This window comes from Jatropha curcas, chromosome 7 (genome assembly GCF_041381405.1).
Source record: "Jatropha curcas cultivar XTBG-Jc1 chromosome 7, XTBG_Jcur_1.0, whole genome shotgun sequence".
Lineage (NCBI taxonomy): Eukaryota > Viridiplantae > Streptophyta > Magnoliopsida > Malpighiales > Euphorbiaceae > Jatropha > Jatropha curcas.
Genome location: NC_143157.1, coordinates 17,933,064 through 17,957,736, shown reverse-complemented (window position 1 = coordinate 17,957,736; position 24,673 = coordinate 17,933,064). Strand labels below are relative to the sequence as shown.

Below are 24,673 nucleotides of genomic sequence, written 5' to 3'. Positions count from 1 at the left end.
TATATATATATATACACACTATTGGTTGGCAAATATTTTTATTAATTACTTGATTTAGGAAAATTGTTGGTAAACCCTGTATTGATTAATTACCTCATTCAATTTTACTCCTTTTTGGTATATTACATGTGTTGAGAAAAATAAATCAACCAAAATGGCTTAATTTGTGTTAGCGTATAAATGCATGCTTTGTTTATAATTACTTAATCAATTACTTTAATATGTTTATAGAACTTACTTACTCTTTTAATTATCTAGTTATTCCTTATTTAATATTTTCAATAAAAATATTACTTTTAATTTATCAACAAGTTTATTTAAATAAAATTGTGCTAATTTCAATCCTTTTTAATTATTATATTATAACTTCAAGTAAAATATGAACAAATGACTTGAGGAGGATCCAAAAGAACATGAGTGCCCATTCCCTAGCTTCTAGCTTCCTTAGAGAGATAATTCGCACAAAAGCTGGCTTCTTTATAAATATGTTGCACTTCACAATGCTCATATTGCTAGATAGCAACAACTAGTTGTAAAACAGCTCCTGAAGAAGTCACTTCACTGGTGATGAGCTAAACAACTGATTTACTATCACATTCCACATAAAGAAAATTAACCCCAAGCTGCTTATTCATCTGAAGTAAGTCCCTTACAATAATCCATAATTTAGCAGATGATCGAGCATGTCCCAATTTTTTTAACAAAGCTTCGAATTGTTGTGCGGTGCCCACTCAGTAGGACCCACACTTTGTTGAAAATAGAAGATGATAGGTGATCAACCACATGTAATTTAAAAAAAAAAAAAGAAGAAAAGAAGTCTTTGGTAGGTGATCCGTTGGTAGGTGGACGGGTTAATCACGCATCCACCTCTCCTAATCAGGCTTCCACCTCTCCTATAAGTAGGAGATGGTGTTAGAGCTTCAACACACCAACGAGTAGAGCAAAAACAAAAGAGAGAGTTTTGAGTTTTAGAACGGGTTCTAAAACTTGGGTAGTTAAAATAGTGAAGATAATTTAGGGTGTTTTTGGGAAACACTTTTGAGCGCCACTATTTTGTATTACTCTCTTTGTAAGCCTACTATTTTTAATAGTGGAAGAAATATTCGGTTTTTGTCCCGTGGACGTAGCCCTAAAAAGTTAAAGGGTGAACCACGTAAATATCTATGTGTCATATTTATATTTTTCCGCTGTGTGATTATCGTAATTTTATTGCCGGCCCTAACAAGTGGTATCAGAGCTGAAGGTTTACCGGAGCAGTGGATATATTTTAAAAATAAATATACCACGACGACGAAAAAATTACGCCGAGTCCATTGGTGCAGTCCGTTCGGAAAGACGTTGCAGAATCGACTTAGTGATGAATAGTAAAATAGTAACTCAAAATTGATGGTGAACAGTACTATTGGCGTTACTGAGTCCGTTTCAAGAAAGCCCAGCACTGCAAAAATGGACGACAGAACAACAGGCACAATGGTGAGACTCAACTCATCAAACTATGCAGTATGGAAGATATTAATGGAAGACCTTCTATGCTGCAAAGATCTCTTTGAAACGATTGAGTTGAAAGGGGTCAGACCAGCTTCAATAAATGAGACCGATTGGAAGTCGACTAATAGAAAAGCAGTCGTAACAATTAGGCAGTCTGTTGAAATGAGCGTCATAAATCATATCGCTCATGAGAAAGATGCCTATTCAATCTGGAAGAAGTTGGAGGACATGTACGAGCGGAAGAATGCCCAGAACAAAGCCTTTTTAGTTAAAAAGCTTGTAAATCTAAAGTACAGAGATGGCGAAAGTGCTTCAGATCACTTGGGCAAATTTCAAGAAATAGTGAACCAACTGACGACGTCAAAAATAGTGTTTGACGACCAGTGCAGGCACTATTCTTATTGAGTTCCTTGCCAGACAGTTGGGAGACGCTGATTGTTACGCTCAGTAATGTGTCAGAGGGGAATCTAACCTTAACCACAGTTAAGGAAAGCATTCTAAATGAAGAAACCAGACGTAAGGAGAATGGTACGAGTAGCAACTCAAATGCACTCCTTACAGTTACAGAAAGGAGGGGGAGAAGCAAAACCAGATACCCCCAAAATCCAGACAAACGTGACAGTTCACGAAGAAGATCCAAGTCAAGGAAAGGTGTCACTTGCTATCATTGTGGCAAGCCCGATCACATCCAAAGGCACTGCAGAAAGTGGAAGAAGGAACGAGCCAAAGAAAATGATGAGGAAAAAGACGATACGGAGGTAGCTTCAGTAGCTATTGATGTTGACACACTTGGTGATGATAGTGCGTTGATTTCTCATGCTGGTCTTAGTGAGTGTTCCACTAGTCAACAATCTATTTGGATTATTGACTCTGCGTGTTCTTATCATATTTCTTCAAAGAAGGAATATTTTTCATCACTTACCCTCGAAGATTACGGCCATGTCAAGACTTTGAATGGCACATATGTGGAAAATTGCGGCATTGGAACAATATGCATCAAAACCAATGCCGGTCATGATCTCTGGTTGGAAGATGTGAGATACACTCCTACGGCAAACTTCAATCTAATCTCAGTTCATTGTCTTGATGAATTGGGCTATGCAAATCTGTTTGTCAACAGAACATGGAAGCTTTCCAAAGGTAACTTGGTGTTCAGTAGAGGAAGAAAGTTCAACACCCTCTATTACACCCAGGCCAAAGTTTGCACGGGAGTGGTAAATGCAGTTGAAGATTCATCTGCTGAGTTGTGGCACCAACGACTTGGTCATTTGAGTGAGAAAGGAATGGAGACTCTCACTAAGAAGAAAATGCTATCTTTGAAAGGTTTGCCTCTGAAAATATGCACTGATTGTTTGTCTGGTAAACAACATAGAGTTTCCTTTCAAAGATCTCCTTCTCCATCTAGAAAACCTGGTATTCTAGAATTGGTACACACTGATGTTTGCTCTATGGGTGACAAATCCTTGAGTGGATGCTCATATTATGTCAGCTTTATTGATGACCATTCTAGAAAGGTGTGGGCTTTACCAATAAAGTCAAAAGACCAGGTTTTGGATATGTTTAAAGTCTTTCATGTCAGTGTTGAGAGACAAACGGGAAGAAAGCTAAAATGTGTTAGAGCTGATAATGGTGGTGAGTACAGAGGTCCATTTGAGAAGTATTGCTCAGAACATGGCATCAGACTTCAGAAGATAGTTCCCAAAACTCCACAACAGAATGGAGTTGCAGAGAGAATGAACAGGACCATTGTTGAAAGGGTTCGATGTATGCTCTCTCATGCTAAACTTCCTAAAACCTTTTGGGCTGAAGCAATGAATACTGCAGTTTACTTGATCAACCTTTCACCTTCAACCTCCCTCAAAGGAGATGTACCAGAAAAGGTGTGGTCAGGGAAAAATATTTCTTACGATCATCTTAGAATATTTGGCTGCAGAGCTTTTGTTCATATTCCAAAAGATGAAAGATCCAAGCTTGATTCGAAGTCAAAACAGTGTATCTTCTTGGGTTATGGAAATGATGATTTTGGGTACAGATTATGGGATCCAGTTGAAAAGAAGCTCATCAGAAGCAGAGATGTAGTATTCTTGGAAGACCAAACCATTGAAGACTTTGAGAAAAATGAAAAGCCAAAGTCTATCAATGAATTTTCTGTTAGTCTTGATGCAGAACCTCGTGCAGAACCACAAAACGATGAAGAAGACAATGGTGAACCAGTTCACAATGATGCTGAACCAGCTCCAATAGAAGAACTGCCTCAATTGAGAAGATCTGCGAGAGGCAGGATACCTTCCCAGAGATATTCTCCTAATGAGTATGACTTGTTGACTCAAGGGGGAGAACCAGAGAACTACCAGGAGGCAATGGAAGATTGTAAAAGAAATGAATGGTGGAAAGCCATGCAAGATGAGATGGAGTCCTTGTATGAGAACCAGACTTATGAGTTGGTGAAACTGCCTCAAGGTAAGAAGGCACTGAAGAACAAATGGGTGTTCAGGTTGAAGACTGAACAGAACAACTCACAGCCGAGGTACAAGGCAAGACTGGTTGTGAAGGGATTCGGTCAGAAGAAAGGAGTTGACTTTGAAGAAATTTTCTCACCTGTAGTCAAGATGTCTTCTATCAGAGTTGTGCTCGGTTTAGCAACTAGCTTGAATTTGGAGATCGAGCAATTTGATGTAAAGACTGCTTTCCTCCATGGTGACTTAGAGGAGGAAATTTATATGGAACAGCCAGAAGGATTCAGAGTCAAAGGCAAAGAACACTTGGTGTGTAAATTGCAGAAGAGCTTGTATGGCCTCAAACAAGCTCCCAGACAGTGGTACAAAAAAGTTTGACTCTTTTATGGTAAATCACGGGTATGACAAAACTACATCTGATCATTGTGTATTTGTGAAAAGGTTCGCAGAAGGCGACTTAATTTATTATTCTCTTGTTATATGTGGATGATATGCTTATTGTGGGCCAAGATGCTAAGAAAATTAAGAGCTTGAAAAAGGAACTTGGAAAATCCTTTGCCATGAAGGATTTGGGATCGGCAAAACAGATACTCGGAATGAAGATCTCCAGAGACAGGAAAAAGAGAAAGTTGTGGCTGTCTCAAGAAAAGTATATCGAGAAAATTCTCAGCAGATTCAACATGAGCAATGCGAAACCAGTTAGTACTCCACTTGTAGGTCATTTCAAATTAAGTCTCAATCAATGTCCTTCAAGTGAGAAAGAAAAAGAAGAACTGAAGAAGATTCCTTATGCATCCGCCGTTGGCAGCTTGATGTACGCCATGGTATGCACAAGACCAGATATTGTTCATGCTGTTGGTGTTGTTAGCTAATTTCTTTCAAATCCAGGTAAAGAACACTGGAATGCGGTAAAGTGGATTCTCAGGTATCTTAAGGGCACTTCCAAAATGTGCTTATGTTTTGGTGATAATACACCTGTGTTAGATGGTTACACAGATGCAGACATGGGTGGTGATGTTGATTCGCGCAAATCAACTTCTGGATATCTGATGACCTTTGCAGGTGCAGCAGTTTCTTGGCAATCAAAATTGCAAAAATGCGTTGCACTCTCATCCACTGATGCGAAATATATCGCCATTACAGAAGCTAGCAAAGAACTCTTGTGGATGAAGAAATTCCTACAAGAATTAGGTGTAGAACAAGAGAAGTACATTTTGCTATGTGATAGTCAAAGCGCGATACATCTCAGCAAGAATTCGACCTTTCATTTAAGGTCAAAGCACATTGATGTGAGGTATCATTGGATACGTGATGCGCTGGAGATGAAATTATTTCAGATTGAAAAGATTCACACTGATAATAATGGCGCTGATATGATGACTAAAGCTTTACCTACGGAGAAGCTTATCACTTGCAGAAAGATAGCTGGTATGGCTAACATCCCTACTTGAGTGTGCCAGGGGAGATTTGTTGTGCGGTGCCCACTCAGTGGGACCCACACTTTGTTGAAAATAGAAGATGGTAGGTGATCAACCACATGTAGTTTAAAAAAAAAAAAAAGAGGAAAAGAAGTCTTTGGTAGGTGATCCGTTGGTAGGTGGACACGTTAATCACGCATCCACCTCTCCTAATCAAGCTTCCACCTCTCCTATAAATAGGAGATGGTGCTAGAGCTTCAACACACCAACGAGCAGAGCAAAAACAAAAGAGAGAGTTTTGAGTTTTAGAACGGGTTCTAAAACTTGGGTAGTTAAAATAGTGAAGATCATTTAGGGTGTTTTTGGGAAACACTTTTGAGCGCCACTATTTTGTATTACTCTCTTTGTAAGCCTACTATTTTTAATAGTGGAAGAAATATTCAGTTTTTGTCCTGTGGACGTAGCCCTAAAAAGTTAAAGGGTGAACCACGTAAATATCTGTGTGTCATATTTATATTTTTCCGCTGTGTTATTATCGTAATTTTATTGTCGGCCCTAACACGAATCCACCGGACATTACAATCATGAAGAAGATCCCGTCCACATTCTAATTGATCCATCACCGAACATCTGTATTAAGCTTTAAAACAGGAGAAGACGAAGGGTCCCATATTACCCAAATTTACGTGTTTACTAACCTACCTTAAGAGACAGCTCCCACCAATGAATCTGTATGAGCAAAACCAAAAGGCATAAATAAAATCTCCTTCTTTAAGCACACAGAATAGTAACATGTTCTTCTCGACAGAGCCATTTATTTCGTCTTTCCTATATCTTCCAACAACCAAGCCTGAAGATAATAAGCCATTGTACACCAGACTCATTCATATGATGACTAGAGAGATTATTGAATAACCATTCCTTAAAGCCAATGTTGTTAGCAATGAAAGAGGATTGTACAGGTGCATCAAGACCAAACCAATTCTGTTTAACAAAACAGCAATCCCTCATCACGTGAAAAGATGTTTCTGGCAGGCCCATGCAAGCGGAATAAAACAAAGTCTCTGACAAGTGACGTATCTAACGTCCAACATTCGTTAAAAGCTTTTGATGCAACAAGAACCAAAGGAAAACTCTTACTCATTGTTGACCATCCCACTTCAATACCAACTGCCATTTGCAGTTACTGAGATTGTCTTCTCTCCTTGCTAGCCAGTTATAAGTAGATTTAACAGAAAGAGAACTTGAGCTTGTGAGATTCCAATTTGCAGAATCAGGTCCACAAAAATTCGAAGGAGGTAGGATAGTTGCAATACAAATCAGTACAAAATTGAGTAAATATGAACTGAATTTACTCCAAGTCCATAACCTATTATCTCCAACAAAATCCACAACAAGACCATCTCTAAAAAAACTAGGAACTTCAATATGAGCAGGCTGAAGAAGCCAAATATCCTCCAAAACCCATCTATCCTTCCAAAAATGAATTATTCTACCATCAACAATAGCATACATCGAACGATATGAGTTTCATTCGGAGAGAATTTATATTTGCTGAGTAAAACCTAAGCCCAAAGAGCTTGATTCTCTATTTTAAGACCCCATCCAATTTTCAAGAGGAAGGCATCCTTGGACAATTTTGGGTCTCTCATGCCAAGTCCCCCCATGATCTTTTGGTCTCGTTCCAAGGAACAAGAGCCAACTTTCATTGATGATATGTAGATGTCAAAATAAATCAAATATTTTAGGATTATATTCCCTTTGTTCCATAAAGCTCGCCTAGTGGCCAAGGGGTATAATCCGATGCTTGGTAAAGACTACACCGATAGTTCTTCCCCAATGGCTAAACCAGTTACTGTCAGAATTCTACTTGCCTTAGTGGCTGTTAAAGCATGGTCTCTCCACCAATTGGATATAAATAATGCCTATTTTCATAGGTTCATAAAAGAAGACATCTTTAAGGACCCTCCTGAGGGGTACACCAAAGCTGAAAAAGGACAGGTTTGTAAACTAAAGAGGTCCCTCTGTGGCCTCAAGCAAGCTGGCGGGCAGTGGAATAAGGAGCTCACTGTGCACCTTTTACAATATGATTTCAAACAATCTCCTAACGACTACAGCTTGTTTATAATGGGTTCCAACGATAGTTTCATAGCTCTAATCGTCTATGTAGACAATATTCTTATTACAGTACCTCAGGAGTCAAATATTGTCGCTACCAAAGTTTATGACACATGGGAAAGATGTAGAGCTGTCAGTTTTCAACAAGTAAGCTAGAATAGGGTTGATCATAGGTGGAACAGTAATCAATAATTAGGTTTATAACCTTTGAATTAAAAATTATGAGAAAAATAAGATGAATTACAATACTACTAGTGCTGTCTATTTATAGTGATAAATCCTAACTAGATTAGAAATCCTAATTAAAGAAAGAATTAAAACTCTACACTTATTCAATGATAAAATAGTAAATCCTAATCAAATAAGGAAACGGAAAACTAATGCAAATCTGAAATAAAACAATAAATTAAATAAAATTCTAGTTGTGCTAGGAATCCAATTAGGACTAGGATTGCTCCTGCATCATTCTCCTCGGGTTTGAAAAAGACTCGGCTACGATGAGTAAACCTTGTTATATTCCGCATATATGGCTGGATCAACTTGCTTTAGCTCTTTTTTAGAGATCCATGTACTTTCACTTGCTGGTTTTCCAAACCACTTAACTAAAATGTTGGCTCAAGGGTCAACCTAATCTCGAAATTTTCATGATTAAAACAAAACAAATAAATTTAAATTATATTTGTGCTAATATTATTTTATGCAGAATTCATATAGAAAGAAATCGTACAAGGCAAGTCTTACAAAATCCATGATGTGTGTGAAGATATTTTGAAGACCTTAGTGGTTAGGTATTTAGGATACTTTGTAGGATAGAGAGAAAATTCATCTATAAGCACATAAACTAATTTTTTCTCTCACTCAAAATATTTTGCGGAAATTAGTTTCTTCAAAATAATTTCTTTCGTAAAAATATTGTTTTTGAAAATATGCTTTAAGAATCGAAATGATTTAATTACCTAAAACTAAAGAGATTTTATCTCTAAACGATTTTGGTAATAAAATCATACATTATCTTTTTCGGAAATATCTTTTGAAGATCTAAAGAATTTCAACTTATACTCTTACCTAAAATGAAGGTAGATTGTATCTTTTCATTTTTCGTAAGTTGTATCTCTTCGAAAAATATTTTCCAAATATTGCTGCCGAAAATCTTTTTATTTTAAAGGAAAGTAAAATCGTCTTTAATTCTCTTACCAAAAGGATAAGATAAACTTTTGGTAACCAAGATTTTCGTATCTTCTAAATAAGGAAAGCAAATATTCTGATTTCAAAATGAAATATCCACTTTTCAGAAACAAGAGACATGAAGCTCTCTATATAAAGGAGTGTTTCACTCTTGGAACGTTGAGGAAGAAAGAGTTTTCGTTTTAAGAGCATTTTCTCATTGATCACATATTTATCTCTCAAAACTTACTCTCTACCCCCATTTTTTCTTTTCATCTTTACACTTCACGTTTTTATCTTTAAAGTGAAAAGAATTTTTATAACTACTTTTGAAAAACAGTTCTGTGTTCTAAACGATTTTTTAATCTAAAAAACTGTTTTTACTGTGCTTATATTTGCATTTCTGTCTGTCTATTTAGATTCTGTAATCTATATTATTTGATAAACATTTGTGTAATAGCTTAGGTTAGAATCTATTATGAAAGAGGTTATTAAGCGACCTTCTCCGTGAGAGAGATTCTAATGTCTTGAATTGAGTTTCTGTACTCTGCCAAAAACAGAAAGGGTTGAGGTTTACTAGAACCTTTGGAAAATCTAGTGGGATAAAGGGTAGATCTAGGTGTTGATCTATTGCCTTGTACTGTTGGTTTGTCTGTTACCCTTGAAAAGAGATAACATAGTTGAGGATCTCAAGATGAGTCTTTGCGAGTGGATGCAGGCGACTTAGTGCCGAACCACTATAAATCACTGTGTTGATCTTTTTATTTTCTGAAGATTTGCTTGATAGTACTTTACCTACACTTCTGTTTATATTTTAGAAATGCTAAAGTTGTTAATGATTTCTGATGTTCTAAACTGGAATAAGTCTTATCTTCTCTGAATATTAAAACTCTGGAATTCTGATAAGTGAATATACCAAGTTCTAAATCGTTCTTTTATTTACAGTATATTTCACTACTTGGGTTTTTATTTAAATTTCTAAACTTTATGAGGAAGTTCTAATTACAATAGCTTTTCATCATAAAATAGTTCTGATACTTGATTAAGGCTTTGTGAAGCAGTTCTAAATTCAATAACTGTCTCTCACACAGTCTTATATGATTTTCTAAACTTTATGAGGAAGTTCTAATTTCAATAGCTTTCCTTCATAAAGCAGTTCTGACATTGAATAAGACATTGTAAAGCAGTTCTAATCAATAGCTGCACTTTGCATGGTCTTTCTATTTTTATGAATAGAACATTGTAAGAAAGTTCTAATCCATAACTTATCTTTACAAGTTCTATACTTTTTCGCTGCACTTAGAATTCTATATTCTGTTTTAAAATTCTAAAATTTATATCTGTTTTTAGAAAACCCAATTCACCCCCCTCTTAGGTTGTGCCATACATATACGGGACCCACATAAAAATCGTCTATATTGGTTGCCACGCCTAGAACGAGATTCCTTGACATCTAACACTTCCTCAATAACATCAGCCTTTGCAATTGGTAGCTCTTGTACTTGTGCTTCAATGGAGGATGGAACTCCATCAAATCCATGAAAAGGATACAAGTTTGAAACATTAAAAATTGGGCTGATTTGTAAATCAGATGGAAGATCAATTACATAGGCATTGGAACTAATCTTCTTCAACACCTTACAAGGTCCAAACCTTCTAGATTTCAGCTTATGATAAGTTCGTTTAGGGAAACGTTCTTGTCTTAAGTGGATGAGAACCTGATCGCCTTCTTCAAATTCTTGTACGCGCCGATGCTGGTTGGCTGTATAGGCATATGATGCATTGATGTCTTTTAAGGCAGCTTTCACCTTTGTATGAATTTTCCTGATCTGATCAGCAAACAATTCACCTTCAGCACTTACTCTAGCCTCTTAGGGCAAGGGCACCAAATCGAGTACAATCTGAGGTGTAAGTCCATAAGCAGCCTCAAAATGAGTCTTCTTTATACTTCGATTGACTGAATTGTTATATGCGAATTTAAAGCTTGGGGAATAATTAGATCCCATGTCTTTGTATTGCTCCCAATGAGACATCTTAATAGATTTCCCAAACTATGATTGACAAATTCCATCTGACCGTCTATTTGCGAATGGCAAGTACTGGAATATTTCAATTCAGTTCTAAATTTTCTCCATAAAGTCCTCCAAAAGTGCCCCATAAACTTTACATCTCCATCGAAAACAATAGAAGTTGGAACATCAGGTAGTCTCACGATCTCTTGAAAAAATAACTCAGCAATATGAACTGCATTAGAAGTCTTGAAACATCGGATAAAATGAGCCATTTTAGAGAAACGATACACTACAACAAATATAGAATCAAATCCCTTTGCTGTCTTTGGAAGTCCCAAAACAAATCCATACTTAAGTGAACCCAAGGTGCATCTGGCTCGGGTAAAGGAGTATATAATCCTGTATTTTGCATGCTTCCCTTTTCGAGTAAACAGGTTGAACATCATTCCACCAATTTTCTCACATCTTTTCCATCTTTGGCTAATAATAACAGTCGAAAACAATTGCAAAAGTCTTGTCTCTACCAAAATGTCCTCCCAAACCATTTCTATGAAGTTCTCTAATGATTTGTTCCCTTAACGATCCTTCAGGAATGCATAACTTATTCCCTTCGAATAAATAACCATCTTGCAATCGGTATGGCAGACTTTCAGCTTCTGAAGAATGCAACAAATCAGCCTTTATCTTGCCAAAACATGAATTTAAATGATACTGGTTTTTCAGTTCTTCAAAACCAATAATTTGAGTGCTTAAAATTGACAAAATTAGGGATCTTCTGCTCAATGCATCAGCCACAATATTAGATTGACCAGATTTATACTTTAGTGAGAAATTAAATTCATCAAGGAAAGAACTCCATTTAGCATGTTGATTGTTGAGTTTATTCTGAGATTTTAGATACCTCAAGGCTTGATTATCAGAAAAAACCACAAACTCACGATAAGCTAAGTAATGCTGCCAATGTCGAATAGCTCGTACCAAGACATAGAACTCTAGATCATAAGTTGAGTAACACTTCTTAGATTCAGACAACTTCTCACTAAAAAACTCAAGAGGTCTGCCCTCTTCGCTAAGAACAGCTCCAATCCCTTCATGTGAAGCATCACATTCAATAATAAATAATTTCTCAAAATCTGGAAGTGCAAGAACAAGTGCTCTAGTCATCAAAAACTTGATTCTTTCAAATGCCTTTTGTGTAGAATTTGTCCATGCAAACTTTTCTTCTTTCATAGATTCAATTATAGGACTCATAATTGAACTGAAATTTTGGATAAATCTCCTATAGAAAGAGGCCAAACCATGAAAGCTTCTAACTTCTTTGATGGATTGCGGTGCTGGGCAATCAATAATTGCATGAACCTTATCTGGATCTGGTTCTAATCCTTCAGCAGACACAATGTATCCCAGGAATACCACTTCTGGTTGCAGGAAACTGCATTTTTTCAGGTTTATGTGCAGCTGCTCTTGACGAAGTACTTCTAACACTTATCGCAAGTGTTTTAAATGATCTTCCTCGGTGCGACTATAAATCAAAATGTCATCGAAATATACCACAATGAAAGAATTCAAGAAAGGTTTGAGTACATCTGTCATGACTCTCATGAATGTGCTTGGTGCATTAGAAAGGCCAAATGGCATTACTAACCATTCAAATAACCCATCCGGTGTCTTAAAAGATGTTTTCCATTCATCACCATGCCTCATTCTAATTTGGTGATATCCACTTTTTAAGTCAATTTTGGAGAACACTTTAGAACCCGTTAGTTGATCAAGCATATCCTCCAATCTTGGTATTGGAAAGCGATATTTGATTGTAATCTTGTTATAGCACGACTAGCCACACACATTCTCCAAGAACAGTCTTTCTTTGGATTTAATAAGGCTGGATGGGCACATGGACTTTTACTTTCATGCACAGACCTTTTTCCAATAATTCCTTAACCTGTCTTTCTATTTCAGCCTGCTGTAAAGGAGGCATTTAGTATGCAGGCAAATTTGCTAAAGCTGCTCTTGGTACCAAATCAATAGCATGTTGGATGCTTCTTAATGGTGGCAAGCTTTTCGATACATCTTCACTAATCAACTCCTTGAATTCCTGCAATAATCTTAAAATTTCAAAGGAATATTCAACTGATTTTTCAACCTGGTCAGCTCCTATCAGTTTACTCACTAAGGCATACGTGACTCCCACCTCACTATGCGCAACTGCAAATTCTTTAACACTTACAAGCCCATTTAATTTACTAGTTGCAGCTCTTTTATTTGCTATTTGCCTTGTTTCTTCCTTGAGAGGATGCAAAGTGTACTTCTTATTGTCTTTGTAGAACGAATAAGTATTAGGTCTTGTCTTGTGGTGCATATCATGATCATACAACCAAGGTCGTCCCATTAGAATATGCCCAACATCCATTGGTACTACATCACATAGTGCTTCATTTGCCAAATCATCTCCCATTGTGAATTGCACTAAGCATTGAGATGTTACTAGTATCTCGTGCCCTTTCTTCAACCAACCTATTTTGTATGGATGAGGATGTTTTGTTGTAGGAAGCTTTAATTTATCTACAGCCTCCTTTGATATTATATTTTCCATAGTTCCTCCATCAATGACTAAATTACACATTTTGCCTTCACAAATAACACGTGTACGGAAAATGCTACGCCTCCTTAATCTTCTTTTCCTTCTTTGTTCATGGCTGTCATGACTGTTCAAACAACTAAAGACTCATCTTGAGCTGGGTGAACATCTATTTCTTCTACTTCCTCATCATATTCATAAAAAAGTAGGGCCTTGGTCTTCATCATACTCGGCTAAATTCACCCTCCTCTGTGGACAGATGAATGAAGTATGTCCCTTTTCTCCACAAGTAGAACAACAAACTTGAGAATTGTTGCCTCTCCTTGTAGATGAACCAGAATTGTTTTGTCCACCATAAGATACTATACCTTTCCCTTTATCGTTCCTATCAACACGGGTTGTCTCTTCACTATATTTATTAGTAGTGACAGCCTTTTTCCCGCTTCGTTGAGTTCTTTGAATCCCTCTTGCGGGTTTGAAATTGTTTTGCTAATTACTTTTGTCATGGGCCTTCAGCACCATAATGAGAAACTCTCTCTTCAGCTGCTAAGGCATATTGGCGAGCATCTTTAAGATTGTGTAATCGAACTATGCCCATTTCATCTCTAAGGGACTGATTCAAACCAGCAAGGTAGCAAGAGGTAATTTGTTCATTATTTTCAGATATTCCAACTCGAATGGACAAATTATTAAATTATGCCGTGTACTCTTCAACAGACATGCTATTTTGTTTCAAGCAGTGGAACCTTTCATATAGTTTGATTGCGTAATCAGCTGGTAAAAATTGCTTCCTTAGCATAGTTTTCATGTGCTCCCACATGCTGATTTTAAGCTTTCCTTGTCGTGCGCGCTGCTCCTCAACTCTCTTCCACCATTGAATTGCAGTACTCTTCAATTTAAGCTTTACAAAAAGCGCTTTTCAGGTTTCAACCATTGGTTTCCATTCAAAATAATTTTCTAAACTAGTTTCCCAATCTAAATAGTCTTCGGCATGCGATTTCCCATGAAAATCAGCAACTTCAATTTAACTCCTCCACTATTTAAATCAAGAGCATGAAGTAAACACTCTTCCAATCTGCCTAGTGCTGCTGGGTTTGTAGGTCCATCTTCATGAAAGGGGTTTACGTCCTCGACTTCCTCTTCACTCTCAAGAGCTTTTTGAAAATCAAGGTTTTAGTGGTTGCCTTCTGGAGTCTCCATTCGGGCTTCCACGGGTTCCTGACGCTTCGAGGCTTGTACAGCCCGGGTCAAATTTAACACCCCTTCCCGGTCCACCCGTTAACCCGAATGAACCGAGCCGAGACGCTACAATCTGGTTGCACTTATATCTTGTCATGCTGATATTATACTGTATGCAAAATAAGAATATAAACACTCCCAGTTACATTCTAAACTTCCAACATCTCCAAGAATCATCATAACACAATACCCCTTTATATATATATCTTCACATAATTGTATAAATCCTCAAAATTATTTAATATCTAGCAATTAATTTCATTCAGAATCTATATCAAGTTTTCATGACCTAATCATACCAACTATAGTAAACTATTTCATCTTCAATCATTTCATAAATATTATTCTTATCTCCAACTACTTACACCAAAATAATTACATGTTTCACTTATATTTACAATCACATAAGCTCTAACAATAAAAGAATTATACATGCCATAAATCTTAATACATGCCATAATTCTTAATTATACATCTCTCAATCTATTATGACCAAATTAAGCACTTCTGTTTTAATAGGACTCCTCAAGTCTTCAAGTAGCAACCACGATCTTCAACCTGCGCGTGATGAAAATCGACGCGCTGAGTATAAAACTCAGTGGTGCTCATAATTCATATACTAAACAAAGTGCGATGGCAACTAACTTCAAATACCAATTTCATAAAGCATTGATACTCATAGAATCAGTAAATTTTAACATGAATGTCTCTTTGTAGCAACGAATAAACTTCTAATTCATAAACATAATTAATCTACTTCTCTCATAACTCCTTTACATGAACCGTATATGTTCATTGTCTTACTTGCTATTCATTATGCTGTATGATTTATGTCCTTTTAGTCACATCATATAAATTATGATTAATAACAACTCATGACTGTATGGCTTCTTAAGAATTAAATAAATAAACTTGTGAGCATATATAACATTATACTTTCATGATCTTACCTGATGTTCTTTATGCTGTATGAACTCTGCAACTTTAATTAAACTCAGTGAATATCACAATGAATGAAGAAACATATAAGCACATACATATGTGGAAATAAATACACATTTACTCGCATATGGAATGTAAGCACACATATCATGATACTGTCATGTTTCACTTGATGATCTTTCTTGCTGTATAGTATACTGTATGATTCATGCAATGTTATGTCAAGATATCTGTATGGCTCCATAAGGTTATAGTGAAACCGAAGTGATAAGATAAACTGTATGAATACTGTAGGCTATAGGCCCCGAACCGGATTCGCCTATGCCACTGTATGATCTAGTGAGATACTGTCCGCTTTGGTGCCCCTAACCGGATTTGCACCGCACGGTTTAATCATATCCACTCAACGGCCTGTAGCCGGAGTTCCAAACTGTATGAGGCGCAGATCTGCTATTCTATGTCGCGACATAGCCTTATCTACATGGTTTCTCCCTAACCTCAATGGAGCTTATTATGTACATGTCAATAATATAACACCATAATACATAAATGGTTGCATAACTTCATATTTCATCATGTTGATTTGATTTCACACCATATAAATGCTTACATGTTGTTTTAATCCATGTTCTTATGTTGTATTTTTGCTTTACAATGATTGGATGCATGCATGATGAGCAAAGGAAGTTAATTGCATAGGAAATGAAGACAAAAAGAATGTCAAAGCATCAGTCGCGAGCGCGACATGCCAAGTCGCGAGCGCGAGTTACACTGAAGAGGTAAGTCGCGAGCGCGCTTTTGAAAGTCGCGAGCGCGAGAATGTCAAATGAGAGTCAGAGAGGTTTCTGGCTCAAGTCGCGACCGCGCAACACAAGTCGCGAGAGCGAGATGCTTCCCAGAGAGAAGTCGCGAGCGCGTCTTCAAACCTCGCGAGCGCGAGAAATGCATTTGAGAGTCAGAGGGCTTTCCGGCTCAAGTCGCGACCGCGTATGTGAAAATCGCGAGCGCGAGATGAAGTCGCGAGCGCGCTTGTGTGATTCGCGAGCGCGAGATGCGCACACTGAGAGTCAGAGAGCTTCTGGCCAAAGTCGCGACCGCGCATGTGAAAGTCGCGACCGCGCATGTGAAAGTCGCGACCGCGTAGAGTGCAAAATGAGAGTCAGTGACAAGTCGCGACCTCATTCATGCAATTCGCGCGGGCGCGGTTTCCAGCCTGCACAGCCTGTACTCTTTTGGCCATATCTCACAATATACAACTCCAAATTGAGTAATTCAAAAGCCCCCGTAAAGCTAACACATAGAGGAACAAATAACTCTTCTATGACACTTCCTAATTCCATCATTTAAGAAGGTCAAAATCAAGATGAATTTGCTGGTAAAATTTCCAGCAAACTCTGTTTCCACTTCATATATTCCTCCCCTGTTTTCACATCCTTCCCACTTCTTTCATTCAACAATAATCAACACATGATCTCATGAACAACACTCCATACAATTTTTCATGCAAAGAACATGGGAAATAACAAGAGATATCAAACCTTGGTTTCAAAAAGCTGGGACTCTGTTTTAGCTTCTCTTTTCTGCAACTGTTGAACTTTCTTCTCCTATACACAAGAATTCTCATAACTCATCTCCAATATAACTCAATTAAAGAGTGAATAACATATAACTTCAAGGAATTTTACTTACTTGCAGTTGACTTAATGCTTAACTATGTTGACAATGGAAAGAAAATGGGCGGGACAAGTAAGAAGAGAATGATAAACATGAAAATAGGAAGTGAACTGATAAGAACGGGTAGTCTCTAGAAGAAGTGAGTTGGCTGTGTAACATATCTAATTGGTACCTCAAGTGTACAAAGGCTACAACTTCATACCCAAGCTGTATGTTTTAATGCAAGCAAGTCCTAACTTTACATTCACATAAGTCCACTTATACTCTCATTCTACCCCAACAAGGTTTGATTCAACCCAACTCAACTTACCTCTATGAAATGACTCAACTCAACTCACTAGGATGTTACATCAAATCCTTAATCATTCACTGTATCTCAGCTATTTCATCTTGTTGGGGCTAATTGCCTCTGCCTCTGCCTCTTCCAACCATGGCTTAATTCAGACAAAAAAGAATCCTAGGATCAGTTTTTGTGCTCTGATACCAATTGACGCAGGGGAAAGATGTAGGGCTGTCAGTTTTCAACAAGTAAGCTAGGATAGGATTGATCATTGGTGGAACAGTAATCAGTAATTAGGTTTATAACCTTTGAATTAAAAATTATGAGAAAAATAAGATGAATTACAATACTACTAGTGCTGCCTATTTATAGTGATAAATCCTAACTAGACTAGGAATCCTAATTAAAGAAAGAATTAAAACTCTATTCCTATTCAATGATAAAATAGTAAATCCTAATCAAATAAATAGTGATAAATCCTAACTAGACTAGGAATCCTAATTAAAGAAAGAATTAAAACTCTATTCCTATTCAATGATAAAATAGTAAATCCTAATCAAATAAGGAAACGGAAAACTAATGCAAATCTGAAATAAAACAATAAATTAAATAAAATCCTAGTTGTGTTAGGAATCCAATTAGGACTAGCATTGCTCTTGCATCAGTTTATCTGAATGACACATTCACAATCAAAGACCTAGGTCATGCTCACTATTTCTAGGTCTTGAAATAGCTAGATCTAACATAGGGCTCTTTCTTTCTCAACGAAAGTTCATCTCTAACCTCATTAAAGACACAAGACTAGACATTTCAAAGCTAACAAATACACCATTATCCAAGGATCAAAACTCTTATTGGATATGGGATCGCCTCTAAAAAATTCAGAGAGATATCGCCAATTGGTTGGTCGACTTCTATACATTAATATGATGAGACCAAATGTCACATTTTGGGTACAATAACTAAGCCAATACATGCAGAATCCATATGAAGGCCATCTTCAAGCTGCACTTCACCTCCTTAAGTATCTTCATGGCTCTCTTGATTTGGGTTTGTTCTTCCCATCTTCGAACAATTTTCACCTTCGACCTTATTATGATGTCGACTGGGCAGCCTGCACAGTCACTTACTGATCCTTAAGAAGCTATTGTGTCTCTTTGGGAGATTCCTTAATGTCATGAAAAAAAACCAACAGACCATTAGTAGATCCACTGCTGAGGCAAGATATATAAGTATGGCAAATGCCACATATGAAATAAAAGTATGGCAAATGCCACATATGAAATAAAATGGATTTCTTACCTCTTCCAAGACCTTCAGATTTCGCTTCACCAACCCATTCCTTTATATTGTGATAACCTTGCCGCCAACCATATAGCTGCCAACACCGTGTTTCACGAGCGGATAAAACAGAATAACCTAGACTGTCATGTTGTCTGCTACCACATCCAAACAGAATTTCTCCAAACCTTACACATCCCTTCAAAACAACAAACGCCGACCTTCTCACCAAAGCACTACCACACGATGCCTTCCAAACTCTAATGTCCAAGATGGGCTCCACTACCTAGCTCCATCTTGAGGGGGGGTGATCCAAGTATAAATGGGCTTGCATATATAAATTGTTCTATCCATTATCACGTCTAAATATAGACAGGCCCAAAATTACAATATGATGATTTGTTAGACTTAGTTATATTGTGTTTATCTCACACCATTAAGCTGGCAAAATGGTTACATTTTTAACTACATTGTATAAAATACTTAGCTAGATAATTATAAATGATTTTCTCCATTAACACAAATATAGAACTTCTTCACAATCCTCTCTTTTAAATTCTCTTCATCTTGAATTTTCGATCAGGGCATAATTTCAGTTTTTTAGCCAACAAAACTTTTAATGTGAATAATAATAAGCTTTTCGGTCTCATTGGTTCTCTCCCTTTCCATGGCTAGTTGTGAGTTTAATTTTAAGAGAAAAAAGAAAGAAAGAAAGAAAGAAAGAAAGAAAAGGATGTCTCATCCGTTAAAGCAGCCTAAGTTGACCATACAATCAACCCGGCCACCTGTTTGACAATTATGTTGTTGACAAACTTAGACATTTTCTACAATCTATTTGATAAAATGCCACGTAGAAAGATTTTCTTTGTTCCTTTGGGCTATAAACATTAAGAACAGGTTATTTGGATTGTTCTTATTATGAAAAGAAGGATATTTGCAAGCAGGTTGGTATCATTGAGATTAAGATTTTCCAACTTAATTAATTGGCATGTGTAATTGTTAAATATTTCATATAATTCGCATTAGGGGTCTAAGAAATTTTTCCAATTAATATATAAAAATAAATAATAAACTAAATTTAAAGGATAAATTTAGATAATTATACAATATATAATTTTTTTTAAAACAAATCAATAGACTTCTTTTTTCTAGTGTGTAATTAGGTTACTCATTATTTAATTTTAAATATAAAAGTTTAGAATAAACTAAAAAATGCATGTCCTTTTAATAGATTGGACAAATAAACCCTTAATATTTTTATTTGTGTATCAAAAAAAGAAAAGATCAATGAATTTTTTTAAATGTAAGCCTTCTATTTTGGTGGTCCATTTTGGTCAATTATAGAAGTACCTTTTTCATTTCAATCTGTTTTGAATTATTTATTTTTACAATTAAATCCATTTTAAATAACTACATTATTTTTTTCTCTCAACGACCGACAAACACTTATACGAAAATTTAAATCCACAAATAAAACTTCAACTATTTAATTAACTGAATCAATATATTACCAAAAACTAAATTAGTTATTATTCAAAAAAATAATTACTTTTATGAATTCGATCTAATGCAGAGAAGTGGTAGAAATCACAACATTATTTATTATAAAGGTATATTATAGTATTACTTAGTAGACAGAGATAGGGTGCACCCTATTAACTTAGAACTATTATTACATTAAATTTACAAATTTTGCTGATTCACTACTATAGAAAATTATAATTTTTTTATTTTGGGCTTGAATTAAATTAAAATTGAAAAATTTTAATTTAATTGTCTACGTATTTTCTTGGGCATTAGAGGAAATCAAAGCTCACGTAGTTCTTTTTTTTATTACAATGGAAAATAACCTCCCAATATTACAATTAATTTTAGACACCGGTGCCACTAGTCCCCGTTAATGAGCCGGAATCATCATCATCGCTTGAACGCCGTTCTAGTCCAATCGTCAACACATTCTCGTATTTTCACATTATTTGGCGATAATCTTGACCGTGTTGGATCTAAAATTTATTCACCGGCACTAAAAGCTTGTTCCATTGCAACAGTAGAAATTGGATAAGCAAGAATATCTTTTACAATTGAAGCTTGGATTGGAAAGCAATTTGCATGTTTTTTCCACCAAACCCAAAATGTCAAATTTTGTTAGGTTTTCATCCGCATCATCACATAAAAACTCAAAATTTATGCCAATATATGTCTCAATTTCTGTGTATGAATGTAGAATGAAATTTAGTAGATTGTGTAGTTTGTGGATGTGATACTTGAGGAAGGGGAGGTACTACTTGAAAATACTCATCATATGATTGACGGAAATATCTTAAAATATTATTAGTAAGAGAAAAATAATCTACTTCAATATTAAAAGATCCATAATAAAGACGAAAAAATTATTGTAATGTAACTAACTTAAATCTAGGACAACGAAAAAATGCAACTAAATTTAAATCCGGAATTTCAGTATAATATTTTAACCATTTAATTTTCATCATGAATATACATTCTTGTAAATCATCATCATTTTCATTTCAATTATGGCACTACTTATGGCCAAACAATGAAATGGAAATAAATGGGAAGTAGGATAATAAACACCATTAAAAATTCTTGTACAATTTTCAAAAACTTGCAAAATATCTACTACTTTTTTACAAATAGTCCAATTGGTTGGATAAAGTTGAAAATGTGATGTATGTAATTGCATAAATGAAGAAAGAACATCTTTATATTCATAAAACTCATTTTACATTTTATAAGTTGAATTCCACCTTGTAGGAATATCTCTTGAAAATTTTTTATATTTTTTTTCCTATAGAGTGAGAAAAATTTTTAAATTTTTTTCTAACATATCCATGTGTCCATAAATGATTTAAAGCATTTTTATTGGACATAAAAATACATTTAATGTTGTTGATGCATCTTGAACACATAAATTTAAAATATGACATGCACATCTAGTGTGAAAAAATTGTCCACCAAATTTGGTTTGAGAAAGAATTTTTAATTCATTTATTGATGTCGTATTTGCACTAGCATTATCAAAACCAATTGTAAAAATGTTTTTAGTCAAACCATATTCTTCTAAAATAATATATAACATGGTAAAAATATTATGGGCGGTGTGAGAATCATCAAAAACTCTAAATGCAATAATTCTTTGTGGAATTTTCCATTCATTATCAATCAAATGGGAAGTAACACCTGTGGGTCCCGAATATATATGGCACAACCCAAGAGGGGGAGTGAATTGGGTTTTCTAAAAAAACTAAAATAAATTTTAGAAATTCTAATCAAGAATTAGAATTCTAAGCACAGCGGAAAACACACAGAACTTTGTGAGAATAAAATATGGATTAGAATATCCTCACAATGTTCTAATTATAAAAGATAGAAAGTCTGTGCGAAGTGCAGCTATTGATTAGAACAGCTTCTCACTGACTTATATACTATCAGAACTTCTTTATGAAGGAAAGTTATAGAAATTGGAACTTCCTCATAAAGTCTGAGAAAACATATAAAGCTATGTGAAAGACTGTTATTAAATTCAGAACTTCTTCACAGAGCCTTAATCAAATATTAGAACAACTTTATGATGGAGAGCTATCAAGATTAGAACATCCTCGTAAAGTTTAGAACATTAAATAGAAACCCAATCAGTGAAATATACTGTGAATAAAACAATAGTTAGAATATGGTATATTCACTTTATTAGAATACCAGAGTTCTAATGTTCAGAATAGATAAGACTTATTACCGTTTTAGAATATCTGAATAATTAACAATTTTAGCGTTTCTAAAAATTAAACAAAAGTGTTATAGAGACAGTGTCAAGCAAACTTCAGAAATAAAAAAATCAACACCGAGAATTATAGTGGTTCGGCACTAACTCGCCTACATCCACTCCCCAAGACGCATCTTGAGATCCTCAACTAAGTTATCTCTTTTAAAGGGTAAGAGACAAACCAACAGTATAAGGCAATAGATAAAAACCTAGATCTACCCTTTTGTCCCACTAGATTTTCCAAAGGTTCTAGTTAACCTCAACCCTTTCTGTTTTTGGCAGAGTACAGAAAACTCATTTCAAGACATTACTATCCCACACATGGAGAAGGTGGCTTGATAACCTCTATCTCAATAGCTTCTAACTTAAGCTATTACACACAAAAGTTTAACAAATAAAGAGCTTGTCTACTATAGAATACAGATTCTAAATAGACAGAAAGAAACGCCCATATAAGCACAGGAAAAACAGTTTTATCAGATTAGAAGATCGATTAGAACACAGAACTGTTTTTCAAAAGTAATTGTAAAAATTCTTTTCACTTTAAATAATGAAAACGTTAAGTGTAGAGATGAAAAGAAAATGGGGGGTAGAGAGTAAGTTTTGAGAGATAAAGATTCGTTCAATGAGAGAGTGCTCTTAAAACAAAAACTCTTACTTCACCAAATGTTCAAGACGTGAAAGCTTCTTTATATAGGGAGTTAAGAAGCTGTCGCCTTTTGGAAAGAGATAGAAATCAGAATATCTTCTTTCCTTATTTAGAAGATATGAAAATCTTTATTACCAAAAATTTATTTTATCCTTTTTTGGTAAGAGAATAAAACACGATTTTGCTTTCCTTTAAACAAGAGATTTTCGGCAGCAATATTTGGAAAATATTTTTGCAGAAGAATGTTCTTACTAAAAAAAACGAAAAATATTCTCCTTCGTTTTTAAGGTAAGAAAATAAATTTAAGTATTTTAGATCTTTCAAAATATATTTCCGAAAAGAGAGTATGATTGTGTTACCAAAAACATTAGAGAAGAAATCTCTTTAGTTTTAGGAAAATAAATCTTTTCGATTTAAAGGAATATTTTCGAAAATAAATTATTTTGAAGAAAACTAATTTTCCGAAAAATATTTTTGAGAGAGAAATAGATTTTTGTGCTCATATATGGATTTTCTCTCTATCCTACAAAAATATCCTAAATACCTAGCTACTAGGATCTTTGAAATCTTCACACTCAATGTAGGACTTGTCTTGTACGTTTTCTTTCTAAAGAAATTCTGCATAAAATAAAATTAGCACAAATAACATAATTTAAATTTATTTGTTTTGTATTAATCATCAAAATCCGAGATTTGACCCTTGAGCCAACAACACCCATATAAGAATGAGTTTGCCATGCATCACACCAAATATCACAACAAATACCAATTTTACCATCAAAATTTGCAGAATACATTTTTTAAAATTTCTTTTTCTTTCAAATAAATAGATAAGATAGTCCTTTTAAGTGTATTCCTAGGTATCTTTTTTGCTAAAGGATTTAATACTTTTTTACAATAGTTATTAAATCCAATTTTTTTACCAAATGAAAAAGATAATCGTTCCATACAAACCATTTTAGCTATTTCAATTTTGTTAGTTTCATCACTATATTTAAATAGAGGAGTGTTAGGATTACCATACCTTGATGACGATAATTAAGTTTGAGTTACATTCATTCCTATCTCACTTGGATGATGTGATTTTAAATGCCTATTGAGAGCGTCATAGCCTTCTTCAAGCTTGAATGAATATTCTTTTTTGCAATATTACATCGAACCACGTTGATTTCTCCGTTATCTTGAACAATTTTTGCAAAGTGTTTCTTGAAAATATCTGATTTTGGTGGTTTATCTATTGAAATATTAGGAGATGTTGCTTCTTATGGTGGATGATGACCAATATAATGTTCCTCAACTAGAGTTTGATATTGAACTTCATTATTAAATTGTGGTGAAAAATCAATCAATGGATCGTTTGAATCAATTTCTTCCACGCTTTGAGCGACTCGCTTTCCCTTGAAGCTTTGTGAATTGTGTGCCATGTTTTTAAATGGAATTATGGAAAAAAAATGAATAAATGGAATATGAAATTAATGAAATGAGTAGGAAATTATTATTTCTAAATACTAAGAAAATTTTTAAAAAAAAAAATCAAATGAAGTGAATTTATGAATGGAAAAATTGAGATTAGAAGGAATTTAGAATTGGATG

General features: G+C 35.1%; 1 protein-coding gene and 1 long non-coding RNA gene across 2 annotated transcripts; both read right to left on the bottom strand.

The window, feature by feature from the left end:
- Window positions 1-12,634: 12,634 nt before the first annotated feature.
- LOC105636092 (uncharacterized) lies at window positions 12,635-13,111 on the bottom strand. The gene has a single exon (XM_020680098.2). The coding sequence runs from the start codon at window positions 13,109-13,111 to the stop codon at window positions 12,635-12,637; it is 477 nt and encodes a 158-aa protein (XP_020535757.2).
- Window positions 13,112-18,259: 5,148 nt separating this feature from the next.
- Window positions 18,260-18,793, bottom strand: LOC149494830 (uncharacterized). The gene is made up of 2 exons (XR_016321609.1): window positions 18,672-18,793; window positions 18,260-18,537 (listed from the first exon to the last, which is right to left on the bottom strand). It is a non-coding gene; the product is annotated as an uncharacterized LOC149494830 (long non-coding RNA).
- Between the last annotated feature and the right edge of the window lie 5,880 nt (window positions 18,794-24,673).

Bases quoted from the DNA above. Each gene is read 5' to 3' on its own strand.
- LOC105636092 (XM_020680098.2), bottom strand. From the start codon at position 13,111: ATGGGAGATGATTTGGCAAATGAAGCACTATGTGATGTAGTACCAATG.